This window comes from Mytilus californianus, unplaced genomic scaffold (assembly GCF_021869535.1).
Source record: "Mytilus californianus isolate M0D057914Y unplaced genomic scaffold, xbMytCali1.0.p SCAF_9, whole genome shotgun sequence".
NCBI classification, from domain to species: domain Eukaryota; kingdom Metazoa; phylum Mollusca; class Bivalvia; order Mytilida; family Mytilidae; genus Mytilus; species Mytilus californianus.
Genome location: NW_026262745.1, coordinates 38,290,681 through 38,314,861, shown reverse-complemented (window position 1 = coordinate 38,314,861; position 24,181 = coordinate 38,290,681). Strand labels below are relative to the sequence as shown.

The window sequence follows — 24,181 nt, the reverse complement described above, 5'->3', positions numbered from 1 at the left end:
GACAATTTTCCATCACAAGCTACTCAACTGAGAATAGTTTTTCACAGTTGCGTAGAGTGAGAACACAATGACCTCTGACATTGCCTAGGAAAGTATGTGCTTTCAATTCATGGAAGATTCAATTCTCGGCTACATTTCATCACAGAGCTATCACCCTTTGATTAGATTGTAGCCGAGAAACTCAATGTTTTTAAATATCCCAAAAATTAGAATTAGGAAAATACATCTTCTAGTAAAACAATCAATACTGCATACACAACTATTTTAAATTTAACCTGTCATGTGATTATTGTGAAAAAAATAAATATACAGTTCTAAATATTTAATATGACCAAATTGGTCACCATTTTGTCAGGTGTATCCTATTTGCATTATAAAATGTGAGGAACAAATAAAATATACGATTACAACTATTTCATAATATAAATAAGAATAAAATGAAGATCATAAAAAAAAGATTTCTTTTTCTCTATCACACAAGTCTGATGTATTTTGAACAAGTTTTCCCTTTAAAGTGGCTAATAACCAGACTGAACAAGTGAAACTGCGAGCTACTGCTCACTGATGATACCCCCGCTGCAGTTGTTTAGTGATGAATCTGAAAACGCATCACACGGTATAGCTGACTTATTTAAACCCTGAAACCAAATTTCAGAAATACTTATGATGTAGTTCCTGAGAAAGATGCGAAGAAAAATATTCATGGGACGGACGGACTGACAGACAGACAGAGGTAAAACAGTATACCCCAACTTTTTTAAAGCGGGGGTATAATTAATCTTTCACATGAATTTTTTTAATATACTAATAGTTATTTTCATAAAATTGTATTAAACTAGCAAAGTGTGTGTTGTAAAAAATTTTTTTTTTGAAAATTACCTTTAAGTAAACAAACTTTTTAAGAAGCCTCAATGTTCAAGTACATTAATTGTTTATATGTTACAATTACATTCATATCTATAACATAAATTTTCTATTGATCTTAACCCTACTACTGAAAAACAATTTGCTATGTATTTACCAATTGATCAAGGGGAGACAATTTCAACATTTTTGGCCTTTTTGTTCTTAGTTTTTCCAACCACCCTTATGTAATAATCTATTTGCCAATTACCAATTTGATTCTGTTATTACACATTTTTAACACAAGTTGTTTCCCTTTGTCAATTGTCAATTGGTTCTATATCAAACAAATGTGTGCATGCAAAGCATTATAAGTTGAAAGTGATATATAGTTGTTCTAAAAACCAATTTTTACAGAAAAGTAACTATTGATATAAAAATTTTAGCTTAACAAAAGGGTAAATGTTATTAAAAGATTTGAAAAAGTTAAAGATTACATATATTACGCAGAGATAAATTTGCTCTTTCTGCTCTAATGAAAATTTATGCTCCTCCTAAAGGAAAACAACTTGTATAAATGGATCGATTATTACAGAATCATTTCGCCGTTTCAGAATCTAATGCATTCTGGGAAATATTTTCAAAAGTGTACACCAAAACATTATGATTGGTTTAAATGTCCTACACAATGGAAATTCAACCAATGACGAGAAGTTATTTTCATTTTTGGGTACGATCAATAAAATTACCCATAGTCCTTTAGATTCTCAAATGGCCAATTACAGAGGGGCCTGATGGGGGGGGGGGGGGTCTCATCACGAGTTGATTTTTTTGTCAATCACGATTCACAGAAAATAAATTTCCATGATCACGGATCACGAAAATATAAAAAAAAAATAAATATGTAGAAAAACGGATCACGATAGCGAAAATGCACCGATCACGAAGAACGAAAATAACCCATCAGGCCCCTCATTACAGAACGTGGCAAACAGACTATTAGTAAATGACAAATATCTGACTTCTGTTATTCTACATTGTTCATTACATCTTCAAACATACAATAAAGCATCAAGATTCAGTAATCACATAAAACACATACACATATATATATATATATAATTATGATTGACAACATCATGGTTTTAATGGAATTATATGATCAGTCATGATTACTGTCATGGACAACAATGTCACAAATAATGAGATGTCTTTGAAAGAGCAGATCTGTCCTCAGTCTGGACGAAATATAGGTATTTTTGGTATAAATTCTATTAACATAACCTGAAAAGAGAAACATTTCATCTTTTTTAATTATGAGAAAGATTTGTAAAAACATTTGATTCTTTTTCCTGAATTTTACTTTTACTTAAATACTAGACTATTCTATCAACAATATCTTATTTTTTTGTTTAAATTAAGATATCTTTAAATACTGGTTAATTTGTTATCATTCTTTTTCCTAGATGCCATACCAATAAGTACAGATGTGAGTTTCATTTATAATTTTGGGACTAATGAGTGAATGTATTTCCAAACTGAACAATTACAAATTCAGAAACCTTTGTTTTGGTTTTTTCTAAATCTTTTTGTTTTACATTTTCTCTACCATACCTAATGTTTATGTTTTTCCCATTTATTAATTAACATTATTAATCATATTTGCACCTGTAAAATTATAAACAGTCTAATGGTGAAATGGTAGTCCATCCATGGTTAATAAATTCTCAGAACTAGAGAACTATGGAATTTGGTACTCCTTCAAAGTTACATATATAAATAGAGAATATTATATGGCTTTTTCACTATCACATCCGTATCAACCCGAGACACCAATATAATCCATAGAGCTCAGCTCGAGGGATTATATTGGTTGAGGGTTGATACGGTGTGTGATATTGAAAAAGCCATATCATATACACTTTATTATATATCTCAAGTAGATGTGTTTTCATGTGACGTGACGTCATACAGATTAGGGGTTTGATAAAGCCTTTGCAATGGTGACTGATGTCGATGACGTGACGTCATACAGATTAAAGGTGTGATAAAGCCTTTGCAAGCATGACTGATATCTATATCATCACGGATGGCTGATACAGCACGATTGCCATTGATCGTATTACACAAACAATTTACATGTATTTACTACTAAGTATATAATAAACTACAATATATCTCAGATAAACTATACTTACATATTCCATCATACTACTAGAATCACATCTCTGTTTACTTAACTTCCAATGTAAACCTAACTACAATCAAAAATAACAAGTTTAATGTCAATGTATAATCCATGTCAAAGAATTGTTTGTATTGCATAAAAAACAAAGCTAACAATTAGGATATTCAATAAAACCTATTCCATTAGAAGATATGTAGGATGGTAGGAAGGGGAGTTTTATTTTTGAACATGGGTCACTTACGCTTGTATGTCCATTTTCCATATGTTGTAAATGACCTCACATCCTGAGTGGTCTAAGTTGTCTACTAGCCAGTCAACAATGAGGTTTTGAGTTCGAATCTCGGATATGGCAGGTGAGCTCAACTCCAATCTAAATTAACTTTGATTGTCAGTTTTCCTTCTTTCAGGGCACTCTGGCTTCCTCTACCAATAAAAACTGACCGCCAAAAATAGCACCAATCAATCAATCAATCAATCCATATGTTGTATACATCATTACTCAAAATATGTTGAGTTTGGTGTGAATTTATAAGTCCCCTCCTACCCTTCAACATATTTTAATGGAATAGCCCTAATATTGATGTTATAGAAATCTGTGGAACAATTATTGAAAAAAAGCAACAAATCAAAAAAAAATATTGACATAAATAAAACTAAGAAAATAGTCATTATATAAAAGGAACAGCACTTTTAATGTTTTCTCCATCTGGACAGTTGCTAAGAGGTAGCAAATATAATATGGAGTTCACACCTTACATCGAAGTCAAAACAGTCCTAATTTTATTTTTCGTACATTGTTTTGTTAATTAGGCCATTGATTTTCTGGTTTGAATTGTTTCACATTTTTCATGTTGGGGCCTTTTATAGTCGACTATATGGTATGGGTTTTCTCATTGATGAAGGCCAAACAGTGGCCTACAATTGCTTCCTACATGTACTACTTCATTTTAACTCTGGTGGACAGTTGTCTCATTTGCAATCATACCACATCTCCTCATTTTTATACTTATGTCAACTTGAGCAGTACTCTTTCATACTCATCTGTATACCATGTAAATCTTTAAAAGAACAAATGTGGAACAGCCTTATCAATTTCGTAATGAAATATCAAATAATTTAGCTGAAAATTTGGCATAAGCCCTCAGGAATTTTCTGTACATTTTAATTTTTTTTCAGAGATTAAATAGCTGCTCATGTCCTAAAAAAGGAAAATTATCCAAATAATTGAATATATATTTATAAGTCTATATATATGACAACCTTTTTACTGCTTTTCTCCATACTTACTTTGTGATAAAGATGATTGTTTTCCCAATCTAATACTTTTTCTATTGCATGACGTGTCTGAAAAAAAAACATAATCAGAGTTTGAGAGATAAAAAAATCTCAGCAAAATAAATTAAATAATCACAATATTGATACCCATCTAACTAATGACCAACTCATATGAATCTTGAAACTTTTTTGTTTATCACTATATGTAAAGTGCAATAAATAAATAAATGGAAAAGACAAATTTGATCAATCAATGAATGACAATATCTTAGAAAATTACCATTCATTAAAAATCATTATACGAAACATGTTTCATCTTCCTAAAGTGTAAAGAAAGGAATGTAGACTTCAGACGAAGGACAAAGGAATGTAGACTTCAGATGAAGGACAAAGGAATGCATACAAATAAGGATTAGCAGCCTCATGAATAATGCAGATATATTAGGGACAAATATCTATATTATTGTGACTTTTTATACAAAAATACCAAAAACTGTAAATCAACACTGCAACTTAATTCAATATTGAACCAATGAATGGGTACACAAAAAGACATGAACTAATTTTTATATTTAGGCCCCAAAAAATACTTGTGTTGAGGTTTCCCTGCCTACCCTATCTGTATGCCTCATAAAGTTTTATTGCCATTTTTGGTAGTTAAATTGTTACAAAATTTCAGGTTTGTAGTTACTTAAAATGTATGTGTTTCAACATCTGCCATCGTCACCACCATTTTTAATTGAAATATCCAACATTCAATTATCCCCCCATAACTGTATATAATATTTTTTACAAGTTATTTCTCCTGTCAGACCAAATAAATCAGTCTTTATATCGACTATATTTCTAAAACAGATTTTAAAGAATATTGCAACAATTCTGATATGAATAAATGAAAATGTTGGTAATATGTCAATGAAATAGAAACCAATTGACTCAATAACTGAAAGACATCTAAAAATAATAAAAGGCTCCGCTGGACACAGCTTAATATGACCGCAGAGGTCGAACCCTGAACAGTTGCAAGTATGGACACAACATTCAAGCTTTAAACAGCTCTGAATTTGGATTGTGATTAAGTATTTGACACAGCATAGGTTTCTGACACAGAATGAATGTGTTCTAAGAACTTAAAAATTTGAAATTGGACATGTACAAAAAAAGAGATCTTCGACAACAGCTGTACAAAGTGTTGTAAGGGGTTCCGCGGGACCCTGTGTCTTGCCTACAATTGCTACCGTCAATGTAAAAGTGTATTGTTGACTTAAAAAGTGAGTCCAATTATCAGTAAAATACAGAATGTTAAAAAAGATTCAGATGCTATTTCTTGGTCTTGAAGATTAGCTTCTGTCCAAGTTTCATAACAATCCATGAAGGTAAACAAAGTTATTATGTCAAAAAAATTTAATCCCAGACTGTCAGTAAATGTTATCTGTAAAAAAAATCCATCCAAAAGTGTGCTTCAGACATTATCACTTAATCATAAATTTTTTTTATCAAATTCTATGAAGGTTTGACAAAGTATTTGATGTGTAACAAACTTTAACCACAGACTGTATCTATTTGTTAAATGTAAAAAAAAACTAAGTCCATTGATCAATAAAATATGGAAAAATGAAAATAAATATTTTCAAAATTTTGCTCTGGATACTGTATTTTGGTCATAAACAAGCTTCTGTGAAAATTTCATAAAATTCCTTGAAGGTTTGACAAAGTTATTGATGACTGATAAACTTTAACCTCAGACTGAATCTGAATGTTAAGTGTGAAAAAAAACTAAGTCCATTTATCAGTAAAATACGGAAAAATGAAAACAAATATTTTCAAAATTTTGCTCTGGATACTGTATTTTGGTCATAAACAAGTTTCTGTCCAAATTTCATCAAATTCCATCGAATTCCATGAAGGTTTGACAAAGTTATTGATGACTGAAAAACTTTAACCTTAGACTGAATATGAATGTTAACTGTAAAATAAAACTAAGTCCATTTATCAGTAAAATACGGAAAAATGAAAATAAATATTTTCAAATTTTTGCTCTGGATACTTTATTTTGGGCATACACAAGCTTCTGTCCACATTTCATCTAATTCCATGAAGGTTTGACAAAGTTATTGATGTCCCAAAAAACTTTAACCATTGACTGAACCTAAATGTTGACGCTGCTGACACTGAAATCTTGGATCGCTATGTCTCGTTTGTGCGAAATAAATTTTGCAGGCTCGACAATAAGTCAATTTGTAAATCACCTGTCTAATTGCTCATTGTTGAATTATGAAGCATAATTAATATACATGTACAGGAAATCGGGCAAGGCTGAGTAAAGCCATGTGGCAAGTCTTTTGCCTATTTTTTAACAGATTATAAATCTTCAGATATACATTTTTAGTCATTGTATGTTTTAAGCAAGCTGTCTCATTAATTTATACTCCAAAAATCAAGATATATATTTGTTTTAATCCACCAACTATAGTTGTCATGCAGCTATTTAAAATAAAAGAAGCATGTGTCTGAGGACACGAATGCCCCTGCTCAAACTTTACAATTTTTCAAGTTAAAAAGGGGTATAACTCTAGAACTGTAAATGACTCACTGCCCAAATTCGGACTCTGTCTGCAAGTTTTGGTTCTTGGTCTTGGCATTGTGTATGAGTTTCATAAAATTAAGATGGAGTAAACTTAAGTTCAAATGCGGAAATGAAAATGGGACAGATGGAAAGATAGTCAAGGTTGGGGGCATAAAATTGCAAATCTATCCAACTAATTAAAATCAAATCTTTATGATGTTCTGGACAGTATGTACAGAAGAAAAGAGAATAACTCAGTGCTAAAATCTTAACAATAAAGAGTAATGAGCAAACAAAGTAAAGAATAGGGACCATCCCATGAGGGCCCTCCTGTATGTTTCACTGATTATATTCACTGAACTTACTCTTTTACTGAGACAGACAACTGGCCATAATGAACAGCCAAGGGTACAACAACAACATATACACCCGCAGAATAACCATTTTACATTAACTGGCAAGGCTTTCTTTAATACACCATTTAATCTAACTATAGTAGCTTTGAACTCTTCTGGTGCAACCTGAAAAATTGTTTCGATAATAAATAAATTATTCTGAGACATTTCCAAACTATACAGTTTATTAAACAAATCTGAAATGCATACTGACATTAAATCCTTTAAAATCTTTTTTATTCTGTGACTATTGATGGTAGCAATACCATTGACATTAACTAATACATGCAAATCATTTTTTTTTCCTTAAGACTTCCTGAGATCATGAAATAAATTATCTGTTCTTCAATCCTCTGTAACACTTATATTACCAGAGATTTTGACCAGCTTCTTCCCCATTAAAGAAAATTTGGTTGCAATTAGCACATTTACATGTAACGTTTAATTGTTAGTCAATATGTTTTCTGCAGCAAATAGCTCCATGTCACATTTTTTTGATGTCCTACACCTTTTTGTAGAAATTTATGATGTCATGTCACTTTTCTGAAATTCCTCATATTTTTAAAACACCCTGCCATATCTTATGACTGGTACTGAATTTCATCATGTACCAGGCTGTTACAAGCTTAATTATGACATCACACAAAAGTACCCATTACTTTGTTGTTATAAGAACATGGCTTTCTTTACAACGTGTAAGAGGAATGTCATAGTAGAATACACTTTGGATGCAACAACACTTCAATGGATGCCAACTTTTTGATTTTATTGATCTGTCATAAATTGCCTGACCTTCAATTATAATTATGATTTTTTTAAAATGCATTAAAGGAAAAGTAATGTTGGCAGTATTTCAGGTTTTTTTTGTCCTGTTTATTTGCTGAGTTTAAGAACTCACAAAAAAAGACAGTTTTATACTTGTCCAAGCTCATGAAGTTTATTGTATTTTTTCTGTTGATATATGATAATTTCTATTGAATTCATCAACAATTTTTGACTTTCCAGACAATAGACAGCATTGAGATTTGATGTGAGCTCTTATCTTTCATTGAAAATAGAATGTATACCTCTTAATTGCTATTTTGGTTTAGAAGTGTGGTTGCATATTCAGAACGATATCATGTTAATGAGAAATGATCATGAATATATTTCCTGCTTTGTACTAGACCAATATGCTGAATCAGATTTAAACATGCTGGTAAAATTAGAAGGTAGCAGTCTGCAGTTCTACAAATCACCCTGCTTAGACACATTATTCTGTGTCCATCAGATTAGTCTTTGCTTTTACTCCTAAATGATCTTTGGGGCAGAGAATCATCAAATAGCAATTTTTAAAGTCCCTGAATTCATTCTAAAAACCCCAGCATGGGATTGAATCTATTCGAACGTTAGCACTCAAAGCAAGCACCCTTCCATGATACCAGAAAGGTGGTTCTAACTCTTAAAAACAGGAGTCACAGTCAAATGTCTTCTGAAAGATGTACTGTATTCATTCATATACCATGTATACCTGTAATTCACCTTTATCTTGGGAAAATACCTGTACCAAGTCAGGAATATGGCAGTTGTTTTTCTCTTGTTCCATTGATTGATAGCGTTTTATTTTGTCAGTTTTTATGGACATCATTTTTATATTTCCCTATTTGAATTTGCCTTGGAATTCGGTATTTTTGTTATACTTTTTCATGCTACTTTTTATCTTTTTGTCTTTAACTATACCTTTGCTGAAAGACTAGTTGGAAACTCTGCTTCAAATCTGTTACTTAGACCAAATCTGCATAGAAATATACACAGTAGATTAGATGAAGGCAAAGCATTTCATTACATGTAGTTGCATGAAGAACATTACTGAGTTGAAGCATCATACCATCATTAGGGGGTCTCTTTTACATATTTAGCGGTAAGCATGTGGTTGCCCTTGCATTTATTTTGTCAAACATTCACTGAATTAAACATTGGTTTCATATGTTTTTAGATGCTGGCACAAAGAAACACACAGTTTTCCGTTTTGTTTAAGCATAGGCTTTAAGGTTTCTAGTTAAAATTGTTTCACATATTGTCATACAGGCATTTTATAGCTGACTATAGGTACGGTACAGGTTTTGCTCATTGTTGAAATTCACATTGACATCTAGTTGCTTACATCCAATATTGTTTGAATATTTACCTCATTTGTTGTCATAAAACATCTCCCCATTTGTTATATCAGAAATTTATTGAGGGTAAATCCCAAATATACACTTAAACTGTAAAAATACAACTACCATCAACCGACTGATGTAAGAACTCCTTTTTTATGATCAAAACAGCTGTAGACTGGAAGTTAGCTATAGTAACAACTTAGAAAACATTGTCACAGCACAATAATAATGCCAAGGATTTAAAGCAGCACAATGTAAGATAGGTTTCGATTGACACAATTTGAGCAAGAGTGACTTCCCTTTTGTCACCATTTTGGAGGTATGCAACTTCCTTCATAAATCAGCCAAGGGTTATTCTGAAAAATTTTCATTAATTTAGCCTTGCTAAGTTCATCACTAAGTTCTCTTATCAGAAATTGTCTGACTTGTGTGTATCCCATGTTCCAATATGGTTAGTCAAATAAGAAAAATCAACCATTTTACCCTCCAATATGGAGGCCAAGGGAAATAACTAAAACACAAATCATGTCATTCGAAACCTATCTATACTGGTCCAGGACCAGTTACTGTCACCTTGTGAATTATGCAATTACAGACGCGTGCATAAATACAGCATACTGCTATTATCCTCGTAAAAATACTCTTTATTTTATTTTTTAAAATAGTTTTTTTTTTATCCAATCATGCCAATTAAGACTGGGAAATCTTAATTTTTTTATTCTTTTACCACGTCGTGGGAACATAAACGTGCGGGGACAAGACGTCATCACTTGATGCTCTCGATTTTACAAACTGGCTGTTTTCAGATAATGCAATAGCAAAATCTTACTTTGGACATAAAATTTAAACAAGTTTATTAATTCTATCATCAATTTTAATGATCCCCTTCAATGCAGTGCAAGTTGTTGATTTTAGGTGACATAAATTCGAGACCAGATCAGATTGGGAGACAGTCCGAGAGATTCGAATTTTATGGACGGAATTACGATATTGTTGGTTAATTTAACAAACCTCCAACTCTGCTTGCCTCAAAACAGCAAAATATGACAATAATTTTCTAATTAATAGGATAAAAGTTTTTCAAGAAAAACTGTGAATTTCTGTCATTATAACTGGTACTGGACCAGTAGTGACTTAAATTGTGCTGACCATTACTTTCATTGTCCTGTAGGTCCATTCATTTAACAATATGTGAAAGAAATGAATGACCTAACAGGTCGAACAAAAGTAGCGGACTTGAGGGGAGATACATGTATATCTACATGATATACAATATAACCATTCTGTACAACTACAACTTGAAGGCTTCAGATATATGACCATATGATATGTACAAAAATGTTGAAGGCTCATTAATACTATGACTGGATATAGCTTCGTATATCAGTTTTTCCTGTTTTTATTTTTTTTCTGTTCCGTTGTACCATGTCTTTGTTTACTGTACAGTCACTGTTGAGTGTTGTGAAAATGAAAACAGGATAACAAAAAGATTACTTCATAGAAAATTATATGAATGAACAGTCATATTTCCTACATTGTCACATTTCCAGCTCCTCTTATTATGATGGGATCAGGTAAATTCACAACCACTTCAGCTGGAATAGGTGGTTCATCGTCATTTTCTTCGTAAATAGTATCGAAGTCTGCCATTGTTTGACATTTGTATGCGAAGAACGTAAACCCTCATGGATTGATGACGTTTTTCCGTAAACGTATTCTAAGGGAGGTAATTCTAACAGAATAAAAAGTTATAAAAGCGGGAAATTTTGTCCTTTTCGATTTTTTTTCTAAAAATTATTTCCAAAGATTTGTAATTGATTCTTGGAGTTAAATATTTATAATTTTGATTTTGGAATGAGTAAGAGTAAAGCAATTACTTGCTAATAAGTTCATTACTGGCCATCTTACAGTGAATTTTTAAAATCAGAGATTTTGTGTAAAATCCCTGAAATTGTTACGTATTATATATACAAAACCGCTAAAAAATTATTCTTTGGATTTTGTAAAATCTCTCATTAGCTGTTTAAACTATATAAATGTGATGATTTTATTTCAAATACGCTTTTAGTATAACATAGTTTATGTTTGACCCGAGAAATATAATACAAGAGATTTTGACCTATCGTTGGTATCTTTTGATCGGCTATGTATGGCCTCAGCAATTTCCAGTTCAATAAAAAGTCACTGTCAACAAAGACTCATAGATCAGTTTATCGGCAAAAATGGTATAGTCAAATAGAAAATGTATCAAGAGGAAAATTTTATGGTCAACTCAAGTTAAATTACAATATATAATCTAGAAAACTACTTTCAAAAATTATTTCCAAGAGAACGATAGTTTTTGACAACTGAACCTATAAGTCGCTGTAATTTGAAAATACCCTAGAAACGGGAAGATGGAAAAACATTCCAAAAGAATAAAGAAAGAATATGCCACTTGTGTCATGTTGCACTGAATTTCATTATCTTTTTGAGTGCCAGTTTTCGAAAGTCGTAGACATACTAAATAAACATATTCCTATTTACTATGCTCGATATCCAAGTTATAAAAAAATGATAGGCTTACTTACACTATGTAATGCCGTAAAAGTTTGAAAAAAATTATTACTGTTCATTAGTAAACTTATAAACATTTTGTGAATTGACTGTATAACAATGTTGATTTTTATTCACACCCACCATTATATTGTATTGTTTGTATATATGTAAAAGTTGTATTCATCTTGTTACACGTATGTAATGTGTCCCAGTGATCAAATAAAATTTGGTGGATAGTTGTCTCATTGTCGATCATACCACATCTCCTTAATTATTTTCATATTGTTGCAAAGTTTTATAACAGATATTTACGGTAAAAATTTTGTACAGTGATTAAGGGGGGTTCTGATCCCGGATCCCGCTCACACTATGTACGTAAGCAATTCTCATTTTTTTTTGTAATTTCCCGTGTCCCGCTTAACTTCATTTCCCGTTTTCACGGCACAATAATTTGACTTTCACGTGTCACGCTTACAAAAAAATCGGCAACCCCGTTATTTATTGAAAATTTAGATTTGTTGTATGCTAAAAAGTGATCATTCTGTTGATAGCTCCATTATGCAGTTTTTTTTTATTGTATGTGTTTTTGGTTTTTGGTTAAGCCATACCACATTTTGTACCTATAGCAATTATATAGTCAGGGAACGTCTGGACTTATGCTATTCTTCGTTGTTTTTCTATGTTATTATATTTTTTAGCAGTTGGGTGATAGTTGGTGCTGTCTGATATTTTTGGTTATTACTGTTTTCCTTTTTGTGTCACGATTACTTTTTAGTACTTCTATTAGCTCGTAGTCGAATGTTGGTCATTATTGAGGGGGCGGGGCTCATTATTGTTGTCTGTTGTCTGTTGTACTGACTGTTTTTTTTATATATTTTTGTCACGAATTTCCGTTATCATTCTTATGTATTACATGATCAATGTATCGACTTTTCGTAGTCACCATTTTATTTGATTTTTCGTAGTTTGGGGAATTTAACTATTTATCAGGCAAAACTAATATTTCTTTACCTTTAATTTTCTTGTTTGTATTGTGTTCAGTATAATATTTGAAAATCCTTTGCATGATACATAAGCTGTTATACCATTATGAAGTCAAAAAGATGAAACGACAAGATTATAAATTTATTACAATGTCAATAGAAACAAAGATTATTTGGCCGTTTTCACCTTTTTTTTTTAGAGCGTCACTGACACAATGACTGATGAGTGTTGTGTACACATTTTCAATCCTGATATCAATGATTAGTTTATGATACACAGGGGCGGATCCAGCCATTTTCAAAAGGGGGTTCCCAACATATGGTTGGGGGGGGGGGGGTTTTCCAACCATATGTCCCCATTCAAATGCATTGATCGTCCAAAAAAAAGGGGGTTCCAATCCCGGACCCCCCCCCCCCCCCTGGATCCGCCACTGATACACATATACCCTGTCCATTATACCAGATAATCTTATAGTTGCATTGTTTTCGGATTTCTATTGAATAAGCATGATGTCTTTACATATAATAACTTTTTATCCTCAGATTAAACATTTGAATTAATGTGGCCATTTTTATCAACGATATATCCTTCTCTTTCTCAATCATGTTATTTACACTGACTCATTGGAATATAGGCGCATGATGCACCATGGTGATTTGGAAATGTTCATTCATTAATCATTAATCAATGTCGTTTGGTGCTGTATATCATACTTTTTTTTTGTTTTGTTTATGCATCAATCAGGCTGTGATTAATTTTTTCATTTGAATTGTTTTACTTTTGTTACGTCGAGGGCTTTTGTAGCTTGCTATGCGGTATGGGTTTCGCTCATTGTTGAATGCCGTACGGTGATCTATAGTTGCTAATATTTACGTCCATTTGATTGATTGATTGTTGCTTGCCTAACGTCTCTGGTGGAAAGATGTCTCATTGGCAATCATAGCACATCTCCTTATTTCAGTACTTGAAGAAAATCGTGCGCCTTTGTCAACCATGAAACTGATATAAAATCAATCAATCAATCAATCAATCAATCAATCAATCAATCAATCAATCAATCAATCAATCAATCAATCAATCAATCAATCAATCAATCAATCAATCAATCAATCAATCAATCAATCAATCAATCAATCAATCAATCAATCAATCTATCAATCAATCGGTAAAAAGTCTTGTGTACACTTTTTTTTTTACCAGAATGATAAAAAGCATGTGAGGTAGACTTGATATGATTTTAAGGGTAGATGTATCAAAGTAAAGATGAAGATCCCCCAATCAAGCAATCAACCAACCTATCATTCAATAATTATATCAGATTTTTCGAAATATATAAAAAAAAAAAAAATCATCAACCAATCAATCAAAAAATCAATCAATCAAAGTGCATGCGAAATTTGGGTATATTGAAATATGGAGAAGTCAAAATCTTTGCAATAAACAGTAAACATTAAGTTTTAAAATGATGGTGGATGTCAGCATAACTCTAGTGTCCCTATCAACTTGCGGCACAAATCTAACATAAGACCTGTCGTCGTTAGCTGTGAGTTGTTGTTTAAATATTCTTTTTCGGTCCTTTGATGGATGCCGGAACTCCTCGGAAGTTATCAACTATTTTGTAAAAGTTCGCCAAATTGGAAAGAACGATGAAGAAAGTTGTGTGTATTTGTTATGTTGTTTATTCATTTTTGAAGATTTATATTTATGGTGCTTTTGCACTTTTAAGACAAATGCTGCAGACACATAAAAAAGAAGGTAATTTCATAGACTGCTATGTTTATGATACATGAGGGCTTTTTGAAACTGTTCGATCTCTGTTGCTGTTTAACTTTTCAGTCTTTTGTTGAAAAACTTTAAAAAGTGCAGATGAGAGTAACTAAAGCAACCTTAGATCTTATAAGTTTGTATAAAGAAAGATAAAAAGTTCTTAAACTTCATTCTTTTACTCCATTTCTCACAAAAGAATCTGGGTCCCTTTGCCCACATACCTGTTTGCCCCAAATCCGTTCACTCAGATTCACGGTTGACTGTCGTTCGCCCACATCTACCTTAGCTCTTATTTTTATTATTTTGTTTTGTTTGTTGTGTTGTATAATCATGTCATGATGTAATGTTAATAATAAGTATTAGTTCAAATGAAAAGAAAGGGTTCTAATCTTAAAACTACTCCCTTTTGGGATTCTGTGTCCTGTACAATTTTTTGATTAAGGCGCACTCAGAGAAAAATCGCTCTGAAAACAGAATCTCTATAAAGGAATTAGCTAAAAATGTTGATATGTTTGTGGACATCATTAAGTGTCCTTTAGTCTAACAAAGGTGTCAACTCTCCAATCTTAGCCGGAGATCCTGATATTTTTCTAAAATTTCTTGCACCTGTGATGGCTCACTTTAATTTATTCAGATATTTAATAAGGTTATGTATGATGTAACATTCCAGGCTATGAGTTTGAAAGTATGAAAGTTTGTTAAAAGCTGCTTAATCAGCTGCTGCATGTACAAGTTACAACAACCAATAAACTAGCAAACTGTTAAATATCAAAATAAAATATGTAAGTAACTTGCATTCATGTTGTTATTACAAATAAAAGTTTGTAGCCTATGCAATGGCACATCTCTAAAACATTTTTGTTAGGGGATGATCTTCTAACATGTAGTTTAAAATGAGGGTAAACATGTTAAAGGAGCCAGAATGTGAAAGTAAATCAGAGTTATTGTTTTGCATTTCCTAATTTTACTTTAACATGTTTAATAATTGCAAGGGTAAAATTTATAGCATTGTATATAATAAATCCAAAGTGTTACAATCATTCAGAAGTCAGTAACATTTACTCTTATAAAATACCAATCTGTAATTAAGCCAACAATTCCAGATAAATAATTCCTTTTATCAACATGAACGACAGATAAAATCAATTTAAGGATGTAATTATATTAAAAAAGGAGGGCAAACAGATCCTGGTTGAACACTGACTCTGCGGGTGAATGAACCCTTTGGAAAACAGAGCTGACAAAACATGTTATGTTACCATGGTTACAGACCTGATACTCTCACAGAAGGCAATGTGGTGACACAATACACAACACTATGAAAGTATTTGAAAGATAGGATTTGAATAAAAGAACAGAGTTCCAATGTTCCCCGCATTGCACATATTTTATCTATCCAAGGTACAAGGGCAATAACTGAAAAAAACACTTTTTTTTTAAACATTTCTGGTATAAACCTATGATATATGTTTCATAAAATTCTGGCAAGAAGATGAGAGTGCTAACAATGCAATTTTCCATATAATTAATGTTTCCAAGGGGCATAACTCTTTTAAAAATAATTGATCGGCACTAATTTTCGAACTCGTCGAAGACATTGCTAATATAAACCTATGATATAAGTTTAATAAAAATCTGGCAAGAATTGTACACATGAGAGCACTATAAACAATGTAATTTTCCATATAATTAATGTTTCCAAGGGGCATAACTCTTTTAAAAATAATTGATCGGCACTGATTTTCGAACTCGTCCAAGACATTGCTGATATAAACCTATGATGTAAGTTTCATTAAAATCTGGCAAGATCTATACATGTGAGAGCGCTAACAAGACTGGACAGAGGGACAGACGCCTGGCATTTTTATGTCCCCCGCAACGTGTTGCGTAGGGGACAAAAAGCAGATGTTCCTTATGAAAGATTTTTTACTGTCATCAGGAAAAAATAGCCATGGGCATAATTGAAATTATCAGAACTTGAAGTAAGGTCTACTGTCATGACTGTGGACGAATTGAGAGATAGTTCAAATTAAATCTTATTGAAATACATATCATGTGTCCATACTTCTGGTTGTTAGAGAAATTTTGACATATGGTAGGTACATGATGTATGCTTACCTGAATGATATATATAAAGTGGTCTTATAGGGATCTAAGGGCAGTCTCTTTTCTAAAATGTGAGTGATCTTGATCATGTTTATAGACATATATCATGTATATATATAGAAAACTTGAAATAATTGAATACATTAATGTTTAATTATTTTTGGGTTGTAAAAAGCTTTTTCCAGTAGTCAGGTAGTTAATATGATTTGTTTGCATTAAAAAGTGTTTTATATCCTTCAAAAAACAAAAAAGCATGAGGTACTTTGGGTAGATACGACACTGGAATATCAAAAACTTAATGTGTTAGGACAAGTTTAACTGCATATTCTCTATGCATTTTTGTTGGGTTATACACTTACACTGGCCTCAGTAACATTAGAAAAATAGCTAAACTGGAAATACATGTACCTCATAGAGATGGGATCTCGTCTGGAGAAACAACTACATAAGATATATGAACAGACTTTGAGGCATTTCATTGATCCTTATAAAATTCTAATTGAAGATATATATATGTGAAAAATCTTATTTATTCTTGTGCAAATTTACTTTTACTTCAGTTCTATTTAATCAGTGATATTAATTTTACAGAACAGCGCCTGCATACAGGGTATGTTGCCATAGTAACAGGGGGATCAGCAGGGATAGGATTTGAAGTGTCTCGTGGTTTAGTCTCTAAAAATGTACATGTTGTGATAGGTTTGTTTTCATTTACCAATATTGTATATTTGTTGTTGTAAATTGTGTACCGTTGTGTCTTCCAGGTATTTCTGTTGTGTTTAATGAAGACCAGACTAATTAACAACACAATTTCAAATTATCAACTCTGACTAAAATAAATTGTCCACTCCATAATAGTGGTAAAAATGGGAGCTCTTTGGTACTACATGTACAGTGCTAAACTGTTCAAGAAAAACACTTCACTCTATCCCCTTATTCTGTCTTTTTTGTTGTGTGCATATTTATTTGAATAAGCTATGAAAGTATGTTGTTGTAGTAATGAAACATGTTGGTATGTATATAAATATACAAAGCAATAAAATTATATTGTTGATGAGTACTGGTATATATGACAACGAATGATTGCAATAAATATTGAAACAGGACCTGCATAATACAGTTTATCCCTTAAATCTTTGAAATTATAGGTTTCATAATGAGTGAGAATTGGATATCGCTTGATATCAACTTGAGTTATTTAATTTCAATATAATAATAAATGAGCCTCGGTGAGTTTATTATTACTATTTAAATCAAATAACGAGTGTTGATATCAAGCAATATCCAATTCTCAAGAGTTGTTAAACCTATTTCTCTTATGGTCAACACTCTCATTTGAAAATTCCGCGAACCGTTGGTCTAGTCTTTTGCACATACCTGTATGACGTCATATGTCCTGTCCTGGAGTCAAACTGTAACATCAGACATTTTTAAACTTTTTGTATGCTTCAGAATGTAATAAAATTTGACAGTAAGAAGATTTTCAGGTCAAAAGTGTGAGGGTTTTGTATATCATTGAAGAAATCACATATGTCCGTTGCCATGAACGAAATGAACATCGTCTTTACCTTTGAAAGTCATCAATGACCTAACTAATAGCCAATGGAAATGTCGTAATATTTTCTCATGATGCTGGATAAGCTAATCAAATTAACACAGTTTTCGTATCAATTTTCTTATCACTGTGATACGAGAAATATCTCTTCATACAAGAAATAGATAACAGGCCACAACCATAAGAGAATGTGTTTGACTAGAAAAAAAACTATTTGTATTAAAGTTTAGCAGTTTAGGATTGAAAAATTATGCAAAAAAGTTGGTGCATTTTAATTTGACCAATTCAAAATTCCTAAAAAAATTCTTTGTGGTATACTGGACTGTATACATGTTAAAAGCTGTAAAGTGGATCGTCAGAAAATACAAATCATCTGTTATTCAATGCTAAGATAAGTTCTTGAAAATTTTAATTAGAAAAAGAGGTTTTCCTTTTTTCATTTAAAAAAGAAAACATGGAATAAACATGTATAATGTGAGTCCATACACACTGAATTGTCAGTTATTTAATTATAATATTAAAAGTGTACACAATTCACGTCATATATTGATTTGATGAACCAAAGGGGCAGTATCTATTTACAATCCACTCCTCAACCTAGGATGAACTAAAAAGTTTAACACCCCCAAACCAAGAATAAGACTATCTTCCAACACTGACCAAAGCCATACATTACACTGTGTATGCTTTAAATTCATTGACCTTATGTAAATGATTGTTAAATAATTGTCACTTTTAATTAGAATTTGATTTGTTTTAGGATCAAGATGTTCAGAAGAAGGAAAGCAAGCTGTAGCCAAGATAAGAGAAGAATACCCAAATGCTAAGGGTAGGTCCATGAAGATTAAAAATTTAAGAATTTATTATTTTCACATGTTGCAATAGACTGAGATAGTCCTGCCTCACTTAAAACTTCATGATGAGACCATATACATTCTTCTTTTACAACAATGTTTGATGTTCGTCCATTTTGTATTATGAAGGAACATCTAACCTCACCAGAGGCATTTTATACCTGAAGAAAAATTACGAAATATGATTGCATTATACTTCAATTGATTGTGTAATTTATTATTAAAATTAAGAGCAAATAATATTTAACGCCAAACTATGTGATACATGTGTTTTACCTTGAGTCTTTTGGAGAGAAACTAGCTTTCACATTGCTTAATGAAAAAGGGTAAAAAAAATAAGGTAGAGGAGTAAAAGTAGAGTAGTTAGTTAAAGGTAAACACACAGACTTTTTACTCTAGCCTTATGAAGATATTTCATGTATTCAAAATCAATTTCATATCTTCCCATATTGTCTTTCAGTGGATTGGTTGCACATAGATCTCACATCATTGAAGTCTGTTAGAGAGTTTACAGACAGTTTTCTAGCAATGGGGTTGCCATTAAATATCCTAATTAACAATGGTAAGATTTCTGGTTTAAGGTTAAATTACAGATCAGTAAAGCATTAACTTATCCTTCATTACAGAATGTCTTAGCTTTAATCATGTAAATTTCAGATAATATTCAGTTTTATGCAGCATCATTTGTTTGTTTAAAAGATATCTTATACTTGTATAAGGAAGAACAAATAAAAATTAAACAACAGATACAATATAATTATGTTAGATCTATCAGAAAAAATAATTCTTATGACAAATTTAGTATACGTATTCATTATACAGTCTTTCCTTTTTGGGGTAAAGATTGCATTCCTGCAATCAAAACCCTTATGGGACTGGCTTGACACAAAGGAACTACATTTTATAATGAGCATATAATTTAGCTACTTAATCAAATGTCTCATTTCATTAGTTTTGCTATCAGTACCTTTAAGGATTTTTAGTGTCTGACTACCTTAAGAAAATCTTAAAACAGACATTTATTATATTGTAGCTGGAATAATGTTTGCTCCATACCAAGAGACAGATGATGGATTAGAAGAACATTTTCAAGTCAATTACCTAAGTCACTTCTACCTCACATTACTGCTATTAGATGTGTTAAAGAAAACAGGGACAGACAACTCTTACTCTAGAATTGTAAATGTATCATCAGTAGTACATAAACTGGGAAACTTAGATATCGACAGACTTTGTTCAAGGTTAGAAAAATATCAAATGAAAATGTATTACTGTAAATTTAGAAATTATTGCGATGTTTTTACTATTGCGAAAAATGCCACAGGGTTATAATCCCAATAATTTAAACTCGCATTTTGAAATTTTTTATATGAATTAAACTGGATTTTTCTCAATATCGCAAAAATTAAAATTGCATTTTAGTCTTAAATGACAAAATCGCAATAATTACTGAATTTACAGTACTAGATATCAGTTTGTCTATTTTCTTTCTCCATATTGTTTCAGGAAGGGACTTCAATCTGAAGTTTTCAGACCTGTTAAATTTGAAAATTAGCCGTACCAATGTTTATACTTCACTGGACGTGCATTTCGACAATACTATAGTGTGTTTTCAGTGATGCTCGAGTCCAAAATATGTGAAAATCCAAACTCTACTACAAACATTGAAGACCTGATAGAACCAAAAAGTACCAAAAGTATAGCCAAACTCATTAAAGGAATACCAGAATGTCACTGGCAGTCTAATTTGGGCTACTTTTTTGATAGTGTTCTGTACAACACAACACCTAATGAAAAGTTTTCTGTTTCAGAATAGTAATTGATAAGTTTTTCATATTTTGAATTCTGCATCTGATTAGTTTTGAGCATTATATGACATGTATGAATTACACCACATTACTTCTGCTTCAGTGATTTCAGTTGTGAGATTGCAAGTCTTTAATATTTTCAGCTTTGTATAACAGCAAACCAAATGTAAATAGAACCCTGAGTAGAACAAAAATCATTTGAAATGAATTATTGGATTAACACATTCATTGAATCTTCATCAGTACTTTAAATCTGTGAAAACCAAACAACTTGTCTGATCAGAAACGTAACTTCTTGGAGGAGAAGAACCAGTAGTTTTCACTGTATTTAAAAACCAAACTATATGTATTATTAAATAAGATACACATTTCCAATTACTGGTATGAAAATTTATACGAGATAATTATAATTACTGGTATAGAAATTCATGGGAGACAATTGTGATTACTGGTATGAAAATTCAGGGGAGATAATTATAATTACTGGTATGTAAATTCAGGGGAGATAATTATAATTCCTGGCATGTAAATTCAGGGGAGATAATTATAATTCCTGGCATGGAAATTCATGGGAGATAATTATGATTACTGGTATGAAAATTAAGGGGAGATAATTATAATTACTGGTATGTAAATTCAGGGGAAATAATTATAATTACTGGCATGATAATTCATGTGAGATAATTATAATTACTGGTATTTAAAGTCAGGGGAGATAATTATAATTACTGGTATGAAATTCATGGGAGATAATAGTAATTATTGATTAAAAATTCATTGGAGGTAATTGTAATTACAGGTTTGAAAATTCATGGGAGTATTCACCTCATGCAGCATATTCAGATTCCAAACTAGCTGTTACTGTCTCATCATTCATGCTAGGAAGGAAACTAAATGATGAAAATTGTAAAGTAACAGCCAATGTCCTTCATCCAGGAGTGGTTAAGACAAGCTTATACAGACATGTACATTGGAGTATAAAATGGTTCTTAGACATTGTTGCCATACTTTTATACGAGGTTAGTTTTAATGTTTTTATATATGCCTGGTAGTGGGAGGTCCATTTATATGTCCTTCAATGATTAAATTTTCTATCCATATCTAATTAATTAATTATGAATGAATTTCAGCCAAATATAACTTTTACACTATGTTTTTTTTTCAATCTGGCATCTTTCAATAAGAGTAGTATTGAGTAATAATTTAAGTTTAATTCATATTTAGGGATTCACCTGATATTTTCATAGTTCTTATTTTCCCCATTATCAATGCATTAATTTTTGGTTTAGGGGTCAAATTCATACAACAAATGATGACTGAGCACTAGCCTACGCATCAATTTTGATTTATACAATCCATTTGAGCTGAGTACAATTGTGCAATTCAAGTAATCGTGAAATCATCAAAAATAACACCTGTGTAAATTTTTCAACACTTTACTGAAGTTAAACTGAAGTTGTTTTACATCAATTTTTTTCAGACTCCAGAAATGGCAGCAGATACAGTTCTATATTTAGCATTATCACCAAGTGTAGAGGGAGACACTGGCAGTTACTATGACAACTGTGTTAAAAACAAACCACATGACAGTGCACAAGACAGACTATTACAGGAAAAATTATGGCATAGATCATGTGAAATTATTGAACATTTGACAGAAAATGAATTTAAACACAAATGATAATTCATTATCAGCAATTATATCTTGAACCATGGAGTTTACAGATTATGCATATCTTTTTAAAAAATTTCATAAATTTCAATATAACTACACTACACTGCATTTAAAAAAGCCAATGAAAGTACATTATCATATCATAGATCTACTAAACTAGATTTTATTCTTAGGCACTTGTTACTGTGGATTCCTTTAATGGCGGTTATTTTGGTGGATTGATGTAAAATTTATATTCCTGTATTCATGGATACTAAGTTTCATGGGTATGACAAGTTATTGGTGGTTTACCATAAACAATGAATTTCTGAAAAAATTAGTACCCCATGAATAAAAGTGAATCAAAAGTATTATGGTAGAATTGACAGAATTTCTATTGTCAAATTGATTGACAAATGTTTTCTAAACATGAATGGATACAATATCAATCAATCAATCACAGACATAGAAAAAATCTTATCAACTGAAAAAATAACCGTACTAGGATCTGACAACACTCCATTTTACTTTCTGTTCTGATGATTATTACATCAGCCAATGAAATGTTTGCCTTCAAATATTTGAAGATGGGTTAACGTTTCATCATGACAAAACCAGAGGATCCTGAAAGGTCTTAAGAACTGAAAGTAGAACAGAGCAAAGTCAGACCCTTGAAAGCGGAGTGTGGACCCATGATCTGTATTTTAATCATCTATTGATTATTATTTTACTCCATGGCCCACACTTCAAAAAGTTTTTGACCCTTCCATCAGTCAGTCCGTCAGTTATTCTCATTTTCCAATGCTTACTCAAATACTTTATATTGATTGTAACCTAGCTTAAGTGTATGGTCAAATATAATAAGAGAAAGACCCTTTTGATTCTGAGGTCAATACTTCAAAGGTCAAGGCTCAAGCTCATGGTTACTAAAATATATGGAAATTTATGCAGAAAAGTGGTTTCAGATGCTAAATCAAATACTACATAGGACAATGCAACTATACTTTGACATATGGTCACATATAATGAGAAGAAGGTCCCTTTTGATTTTGAGGTACTTTATCTTAGGTCAAAGTGACTGAAAATGGACTGAAGTTTGTGCATAAAAGTGGTTTAGTATGCTTAATCAAATGCTAAATATGAAATTGCAACCTTACTTGGATGTAGGGTCATATAAAATGAGAGGAAGATCTCTATTGATTTTAATGTCACTATTTCTTAGGTCAGGGTCAACGTTACTAAAACTAGACTGAAATTTGTGCCAAAAAAGTTATTTCAGGATGCTTAATCAAATACTAAATATGAAATTGCAACCTTACTTGGATGTAGGGTCATATAAAATGAGAGGAAGATCACTATTGATTTTAAGGTCACTATTTCTTAGGTCAAGGTCAAAGTTAATAAAAAATAGACTGAAATATGTGCAAAAAAGTGGTTTTATGATGGTAAATCAAATACTACATATAGGATGGCAACCTCACATGGATATGAGGTTGCATATAATAAA

General features: G+C 31.6%; 2 protein-coding genes across 2 annotated transcripts; one reads left to right on the top strand and one right to left on the bottom strand.

The window, feature by feature from the left end:
• Positions 1-1,649: 1,649 nt before the first annotated feature.
• Positions 1,650-11,098, bottom strand: LOC127715491 (cysteine-rich hydrophobic domain-containing protein 2-like). The gene is made up of 6 exons (XM_052221552.1): positions 10,943-11,098; positions 8,987-9,041; positions 7,238-7,393; positions 4,319-4,375; positions 3,042-3,101; positions 1,650-2,127 (listed from the first exon to the last, which is right to left on the bottom strand). The coding sequence occupies exons 1-6, from the start codon at positions 11,056-11,058 to the stop codon at positions 2,077-2,079; spliced, it is 495 nt and encodes a 164-aa protein (XP_052077512.1). The 5' UTR covers positions 11,059-11,098; the 3' UTR covers positions 1,650-2,076.
• Positions 11,099-14,560: 3,462 nt separating this feature from the next.
• On the top strand, positions 14,561-22,735 carry LOC127715483 (dehydrogenase/reductase SDR family member on chromosome X-like). Its single transcript, XM_052221543.1, has 7 exons — positions 14,561-14,685; positions 17,395-17,502; positions 19,119-19,187; positions 19,673-19,774; positions 20,246-20,453; positions 21,820-22,039; positions 22,501-22,735. The coding sequence occupies exons 1-7, from the start codon at positions 14,577-14,579 to the stop codon at positions 22,699-22,701; spliced, it is 1,017 nt and encodes a 338-aa protein (XP_052077503.1). The 5' UTR covers positions 14,561-14,576; the 3' UTR covers positions 22,702-22,735.
• The last annotated feature ends 1,446 nt before the right edge of the window (positions 22,736-24,181 follow it).

Bases quoted from the DNA above. Each gene is read 5' to 3' on its own strand.
- LOC127715483 (XM_052221543.1), top strand. From the start codon at position 14,577: ATGAAGAAAGTTGTGTGTATTTGTTATGTTGTTTATTCATTTTTGAAG. The intron at 19,188-19,672 runs GTAGGTCCATGA...ATTGTCTTTCAG, and splicing joins AGAATACCCAAATGCTAAGG to TGGATTGGTTGCACATAGAT. The intron at 22,040-22,500 runs GTTAGTTTTAAT...AATTTTTTTCAG, and splicing joins TTGCCATACTTTTATACGAG to ACTCCAGAAATGGCAGCAGA.
- LOC127715491 (XM_052221552.1), bottom strand. From the start codon at position 11,058: ATGGCAGACTTCGATACTATTTACGAAGAAAATGACGATGAACCACCT. The intron at 9,042-10,942 runs GTAGGAAATATG...ATTTCTATGCAG, and splicing joins GGAGCTGGAAATGTGACAAT to ATTTGGTCTAAGTAACAGAT. The intron at 4,376-7,237 runs GTAAGTTCAGTG...TTTTTTTTTCAG, and splicing joins TTGTCTGTCTCAGTAAAAGA to ACACGTCATGCAATAGAAAA.